Source organism: Mytilus trossulus, chromosome 9 (assembly GCF_036588685.1).
Source record: "Mytilus trossulus isolate FHL-02 chromosome 9, PNRI_Mtr1.1.1.hap1, whole genome shotgun sequence".
NCBI lineage: Eukaryota > Metazoa > Mollusca > Bivalvia > Mytilida > Mytilidae > Mytilus > Mytilus trossulus.
In genome coordinates, this window is record NC_086381.1 from 15613402 (window position 1) to 15621383 (window position 7982).

At 31.5% G+C, this 7982-nt stretch overlaps 1 protein-coding gene across 1 annotated transcript; it reads right to left on the reverse strand.

Moving 5' to 3' along the window:
- Positions 1 to 452: 452 nt before the first annotated feature.
- LOC134683626 (fibrinolytic enzyme, isozyme C-like) lies at positions 453 to 5399 on the reverse strand. The gene is made up of 7 exons (XM_063542937.1): positions 5309 to 5399; positions 4482 to 4540; positions 3912 to 4087; positions 3350 to 3431; positions 2874 to 3054; positions 1761 to 1903; positions 453 to 646 (listed from the first exon to the last, which is right to left on the reverse strand). Exons 1-7 carry the CDS (start codon positions 5355 to 5357, stop codon positions 482 to 484), a joined length of 855 nt encoding a protein of 284 aa, XP_063399007.1. The 5' UTR covers positions 5358 to 5399; the 3' UTR covers positions 453 to 481.
- Positions 5400 to 7982: the final 2583 nt, after the last annotated feature.

Here is a 7982-nt window from a genome sequence, read left to right on the forward strand (position 1 = left end):
TGATTTATTTCATTAAACAGTCACTAGAAATAAGTATATCAAACAAACAAGTCTATGCAAGTGACAAACCATACAATTTATATGCCCACTGGATCTTAGAGTGATAGAAAAACATGGTTAATGCAAATATTAATATAAGACTAAAAATTACACCAAACAGTGTTAGAGTTAGATTTTCTTCTGACAAATGTGTATCTGTTCCTCAGCGGGATTCGAACTCACACCTTTGAAACACTACAGCACCAATCGCGTAGCCTCATGGTCAGTGTTCTAAACCACTCGACCTCATCCGCTTTTAAAAAATATAACTTCAATAGTCGTAGTGTGACCTTGTCACGGAAGGCAAATCTAGAGATAGACATGAGACATGTATTTGAACTTCATTTTGGCATACAGTTAACTGTAAGAAAAATCTATATATAAAACAAACCAGCAAAGTTAACGCTATTAAATGTGTTTTAATGTAAAACCATCAGCAAGTTTACAAACAATTACATTGCCCTGACACCCATGATCTAAAAGAGGAAATTCTAGTATAAACGCTTGGATATGTTCCGTCACAGCTACTAGCACCCCATGATGTTAAACCCGCCAGCTTATGGGTCCTTGTGTCATCTAGGCACGACATCGGGCCTCCACTATCACCCTAAAATATTAAAGGGCATATATATGTACTTTAAAAAGCTTGCAAACCTAAACTGCAATTTGTTAATACAGATGTTTCACTGACCATCCCTCTTTTGGGGATATATCTAAGATTCATAGATATTTTGTTTTGTTTACCTACTGGTTCCAAGATGTAATCTCTATATTTCACATTGTGGAGACATAACTTTTGAATGTTAACAGTATAGATATATACAAGAATAGAGGCCAAATTGAATTATGAGGAAGACTCAAAGTGAAAGGAGGTGCAGTTCAAAATTCAAAATTGGAGTATAAATTTAAAGATTTTCGGGGCCTATAATTGTTGAAAATATGACCATTAAAAAAAAATAGTTTTTCATGTGAGCTTTACATTATATGATTTATGATACAGTTTTTAACAAAACTTCATAGTATAAGTATTACATTTTTAACCGTTAAAGGAGTTTTGATCAGAAATTACATTATCTCTATTTACCGAAGTGCAGCTTAAAACTTCTAACTTTAACATAATGTCAAATTATCTTCGAAACTATATGTTACCAATCGTTTTCGTGATTCAAATCGTTTCATAGAATATCAACGTAAAACGGTAGCAAAAAAACTGTTTAAATTTAAAATGTTTAAATTAAGAATAATAATGTAATGAGTCGTAATTATGATAAGAATGATTTAAAAATTTTACCACATGATTACATACAAATAAAAAAAAATCAAGAGTTAGGTATAGTACTTAACTGTTTCACCCTCACAAAATTATTGCCAACAAATGATAACGAAAGAAGACACTGACGTACACAAAAAAACGTTTTGTTTTATAATTTGCTTGTCACTTTCAGATGTTTGGAGTGTACTGCGAAGCTTTAATATTTCAAACATACATTCTTTCTTTCTAACAAAAGATTGAAAAAAAGTAAGACGAATATTTGAAATGTATAAGAACCGAAACAGTTGAAATTATATTACAAGAAGGACGTAAAAAAGCTAAAAATCCAAGTATAACTAAGAATCATACCATACATACCCATGTTAATAAAAATCAAAATCTTCTTAGCTTAGAATAAAAAGTAGCATGCTTATCAAGTACATTAATATTATTATCTTGTATTGCTTACGTTGCATGCTGATTTTGTTTCTTCAAAAATGCAAATGTGATCATCACGAATGGTTGAAGTTACCGATTGCCATCTTGTCCTACATTCACTGTTTGTTATAACTTGCATCGTTACGTAGAGCAGATTTGTTGGTGAACTGCCACCTGTAAATAAGTCAGGTAAATCATATGCATGTACCGGTATGTTGTTGTTATTAGTCTAGACAGTAAAGGTAAATCATATAAGTTCATATGGGTTATATCATTGAAGAATTGTGATTTTTCAACAGTTTGAAATATCACGAAATGCTTCGTCACTTGGTCTTTCTTCGGCAATTAGACCTCATCATTTTATTATTTTCATAATTATGCACTATTACAGATTAATTGATCGTTGGTTGCTTTACAGATTGAGCATATACCTTTAACATTTGACCTCTGGTTAATTATTTTCTATTTCTTTCTTTTTTTATATTTTCGTTTTACTTAACTTCTTTTTAATTTTTAATTTTCTATTAACTTTTTTACTTTCAATGTGTCACTCGCATTAAAAAAAAATTAGAATGTAAACATCAGTATCAAAACTTTTATATTGAATTAGAATTTGAAGTCATATTTCATAGGATGAATAGAGTGAAGAAGTATACACAATAATGAAAAACTGAATAAAATCCCAATAGATATTTCTTTATATGTGTTCGGTGTAAGCTATGGTTTGAACCGTACTTTATCCTATAATGGTTTAATTTTACAAATTATGACTTGGATGGATAGTTGTCTCATTGCTATTCATACCACATTTTCTTGTATCTACAAATGGGACAAAATGTAACGAATTCACTTTTATAATTTATTCAGATTGTATAATACTATAAGTAAAATAATAGGAAAATGTCGCATTGTGATCCGGTTATGATGTGACTGGGTTATAAGGAAGCTTCTTGTGATAAATATGCTCCACCTTACTCATTAAAAGTTTACCGTATGTGGATTTGACTACTAGCATGCTTTTTATGTTGATCGTGGTCATGAAGCTCGTATTTATGAGTATATATAGTATTTTGCTTTCAAACGTTTTGATTGAATTTGTTCGTATGATAATAAATATTATAGGTAAAATGTAGATATATTTTACCTCCGCTTGTAAGACCCCAGCCAGAAATGTTGCAACTTTTGAAGTCAAAATTTTCTCCAGCATCTGCCATAGCAATTTTATTAACTGAACCACCATTGGTCAAAGTCAGCGCTGAAGTTAGCTCCAATAGGGCAATGTCATTTGGATAACCATCTGCTCCAACTGCAGAATACTGAGGATGCTAAAATATAAACTTTTTTTATTTAGCGTTTACCAGTTTAAAGGTTAGTAATAACAGTTAAAATAAGAATTTAAAAATACAGAAATGATTTTGTTGCGTCTTGAACATGAGTGACATAATTGCTTTTTGACGTTAGGCAAACTGATTCTGTAAAATAAAGCGAATGACGAGGAGAAATTTTAATTGCCAATGTCAGAATTATTATGTTAAAAAGGGTCATCTATATTACCTTAATGTTGGTAATTTTCTGGTTTTGAATGTTATCGTTATAATATGTTTGCAATATAAATCTTACCATAATTATTCTGCTGACTGAGATAGTCTGTGTAGCTTGCGCATGGGCATTGGCACCAGCTCTGATTCTAAGATTGCCTGCACTGTAAATACATACAAATTGTTTGTTGACACATGTTTAGGCATATTGTCGTATGTAATATGAAACCTTTTCTCTAACTCTCTCTTATTCTAAATGCGATTAGATTTATGCCTTTTGGTTTTTAGTTTAAGGTTGTTTTTTAAGCATTATAGGTAGTGTTCGCTTCAACAAAGATGATCATCCTAAATGGACGATTAGTTATAGTTTTGAACAAACCCTTAAAATCTACAGCAAAATATTTCAATATATTGAAATGTTATACAACTTTAAAACATATGAGGAGGTTATGTAGAAGTCGAAATTTATGAATTCATTTACATTTCTGCTGAAAGGAATTTTATGAAAAAAATCATTTTTCTTAGTGTTTGGTCGTGGAGGGATATTATCTCATTGAAACCAATCAACATTTGTATTAGTTAGTATTTTTGGCATTAAAACAGGACTTTTAAATCAAAGATTAAGGAAGGATCACAATACTTACGTCTGACCATCCACACAATGTGCGGCAGTAAGGATCCATTTTCCATCTATTATGTTTCCGCCACAAATATGACTCCAAATAAGTCCAAAGATACCTTGTTGTAAAGAAATTTGCCACGGAAATTCTGTTATTTGAGCATTCTGACCATTTACGATTTTCCCAGATAGTAGTTGATCCTATTAAAATGCAACTTTTACAATATTAAAGTTATTTCTAATAAAAAAAAAAGTGTAACAAAATGTAGTATAAACATATTTACATAAATTTAACATATAGGGATAACAAATACTATCTTCGTAACATATTGTAGATTGACTTAATCAACAAACTCTAAACGAGGGTTAGTTTTCAATTTTGTGTGTCAGTTCTACCATTTTGAAGACTAAACGGTATGATAAAATTGAAATTTATCAATGTTATGTGTACATAAAAATACAACATCAATTAAAAGTACATATTTTATTGTTTGTTCAATCGGTTTTAATCCAAACTCATTAACATATGGAAATCGTTTTCCAAAATATAAATGTAAGAATTATGTTGACAATTGTTTTAAATGTAAACACTAACCTGTTCATCAGCTAGTTCACGAAGAATCCTACCAGGCTGTACAATCGTAGGGGTGCTCCCTAAAAGGTGAGTTATTTTAGACGTTATCATATGATTACATGTTAATTTCAATTAACAACAGTTGTAGCCTATGTTTACAATTAAGTGTTCTATCTCAAATTGACGGTTGTGTCCTTTCAGTCTGTAAACAAAAATATTTTGGTAATAATCAAACTTGCTAAGACTTCTACGTCTAACAGTAAGATTTTTGTTTCTCTTTTTACCTTTCATACAATGCATTGTAGTAAATAGTAAAGATGCTCATGCCTTTCTTAATGACTCTCAGAGCCAATAGTTATGGTCCACATTTTTATTGAGTTGGTAATTCTAAACGTCTACCAAAATTATGGTCAAAGCCATTTAGTTAAATTTATATAATGTCTACGATGCTGCTTCTAAACGAGTAGTAAAATAAAGATACTACTATTCTACATGCTCTACTTAATTTACAATAAAACTATGTAATAAAAAGAAAACTAATCCAAGATTCATATATCGAAAAAATATTCTGTCAACTCTTGACCATGCAACACTGATAATTCACATACACACTATACGCATTCGTGAATTACTATGTGTTCTTCACTCGCTCATTGATTTTTATCTAATATAGAAATCTTAAATAACCAGTAGTTAACTAATTCAGAAAAAAATCCGACATCTCATGTGCTCTCGTCACCTAAGGAGTGTTACAAAAAGTGATGCAATCAAGACAGTCAGGTGCCAAACAGATACTGAAGTTCATACATGACCATCACAGTCTTATGTCAGTCGATCTCTTAACTTACCTGCATAGGCAACAACAGTGATGAGAAGTAATACCTTCATATGGTACATATTGAAGAAGTAAATAATTAAAGATTTTAGCTCATATTTATATATTCTTTACAGCTTCCAGATGTTGATTTCTCAATCTTACAAGAATAACACTTTTAACATGTTTAATAGTCACTAAACTAATAAATTGAATTTCAATAGATTATAAAATATAAATCTTACAATAGCTAAAACAAACGTGATGGGGAAAACGACATCTGTTCTTTTGGCCTATTATGAAATGTTACGTCAAGTACCTTTATAGTTGAAGTTATTAAAGAGAAGCACGCAAGAACGAAAGATTTATAATTGTCCCCATTGTCTTCATATTACTTCACATGACCTTTGTCGATTAATATGTTATTGTTTTATGTTCTTTTTCACTCGAGGACCTAACATTCATAATACGGCATAAGTTGATTTTTTTTTCAGTTATAAATTTCCTCTACTGTGCATCAAAATTATTAGAAAAATGTTATTTTACATATGAAGTTATACTTTCAAAGTATTACTTCATATGTAAAATAACAGTAAGGATATAGCACTATTTTCAGTCTAGTAGGTATCATAAATCTTGCAATAGATTTCTAGTTGTTCAATAATTACACAGCTTCAGATCAATCCAGTGTTTACAAAGAATAGTCTGATAGTAAGTAGAAATAGTACAAAACTTACATTTAGAAATCGCTCCAGAACTTATATTCTTAAACTTGCATGTTTGTGATTAAAAAATGCAACATAAATCTAATGATACATATAGTAATTATAAGAAAACAAAAACAGTTTTGGATATTTCGCTGTCTTTTGGCTTCAGATGGTCCTCAATGATTTATGGATATGCTAAATTTGATTATGAATATTCTGGAATATTCAAACTCATAAGAAACCTCAAATTATTTAATACTTCCATGGTTGAAGCAAGTACAACATAGCACATAACTGACATGGTTGTCTGCTTAAGCGTCATGCGAACGGAAACTCCTCAACAAGCGTAGATGTTAAAAGCTTTGTTAGTCTAAAAAATATGACATACTGATAAATGTATTTCAACAGTTTGAATGTGCTTTTACTGTTTTGTTTATTTTCTCAACATATGGTCTATGTAATATTATAAAATGTCTACGTTCATCTGTGTACCTTAAAGTTTGTATTTACAGTGGTTTATCAGAATAAAGTATATATATAATATGTACTTGCGTATTATCCAGACAAATAAGAGGGGGAGTCTCATATTAAAACTCCATACTGGTTTTAATGTGGTGTTATCATCGCAGATGTTAGTCTCTTCAAGTTAATTGTAATGTATCAGTTCATTTACATGTGTACTAAATAAAATAAAATACTAAAGAAGGTAGCAAATTGAAACAATAGTGCAAGTGATTGGAATGTCTCGCCTGCTTTACTGACCATTTATTTTATGTTGAAGGTCTGATAAAACCTTGTCCGACAGATCTTATGTATACATTCCTACATCTTCCTATATCTACTTTCAATCATTATATGAAGTGTAGTGGTTAGCACATCGTACTACTAACACAAAGGTTTCTGGTTCGGTTCCCGTTCCGGGATTTTAATTTCAGGGACTAAATTTTTGGCTCTCCCTTGACATCATTTGTGAGGAAACGATGATAGTCCGTCGAAAGGGGACGATATATGGATGACCCGTGTTAAGATAGAGCCTCAGGCATAGATTATCTTAGATGTATCTGGCAAAAAATTTAGGAATTTTGGTTCTCAATGCTCTCGTACTTTTTATTTGGCCTTTTTTTTTTTTATCTTTTTTGGATTCGAGCGTCACTGATGAGTCTTTTGTAGACGAAACGCGCGTCTGGCGTATATACTAAATTTAGTCCTGGTATCTATGATGAGTTTATTTGCACGTTAAAGACACCATTGTGCATTTCGAAAAAAAAAAGCAGGCTCATAACGCTTCAAGGCAGCACGCGCACCCGCAAAATGGAAATTTAAGGGATTAATATAAGTTGCAAAACTTGTTTCCGAATCCACTTAAAAAAAATATGTTTAAACTAATCATTACCTACGGAGGCGGTAATTCTCGCTACATTGAAGACCCATTGGTGGCCTTCAGCTGTTGTCTGTTCTATGGTCGGGTTGTTGTCGCTTTGACACATTCACCATATCCTTTCTCAATTTTATTCAATTCAATTGAATGTTATGCGACTTTTTTCCCAGTGAAAAATTGGCTATTAATAAATTCACCATTTTCTACTTTGGAAAATTTCCCGTACCATGTCAGGAATATGACATGTATTATAATCCATTCGTATTATAACGTATAGTTGACATATTGCTTATCAATCTCCGGCGCAGAATTCATATCCGTTTCATACATGCTCCACAATACTGAATCTAATATGACTTTAGTCACAGGCGAGACAAAAAGTCGAAGGAAGTTAGTATTATTCTTTAACTTCCATTTCCTGCAATATTGATGGTGTGCCCTCATCACAGAAAACAACGGATATGCTACAATTGCTGTAAACACTATCACGTCCTGTCTTCCCTCAATGTGACCTACCGAATAAGACTTATCACTGAATATGTACTAACATGAGCAAAACGACTGGTTACACCTGTGGAGCTTGATTTACTTACTATTCTAGAGCGCATAAAAACATCCCCGTT

Coding starts and splice junctions, on each gene's coding strand:
- LOC134683626 (XM_063542937.1), bottom strand. CDS start 5,357: ATGTACCATATGAAGGTATTACTTCTCATCACTGTTGTTGCCTATGCA. Junction 4,541..5,308: donor CACTGTTGTTGCCTATGCAG/GTAAGTTAAGAG, acceptor CTCACCTTTTAG/GGAGCACCCCTACGATTGTA. Junction 3,432..3,911: donor CATTGTGTGGATGGTCAGAC/GTAAGTATTGTG, acceptor ATGTATTTACAG/TGCAGGCAATCTTAGAATCA.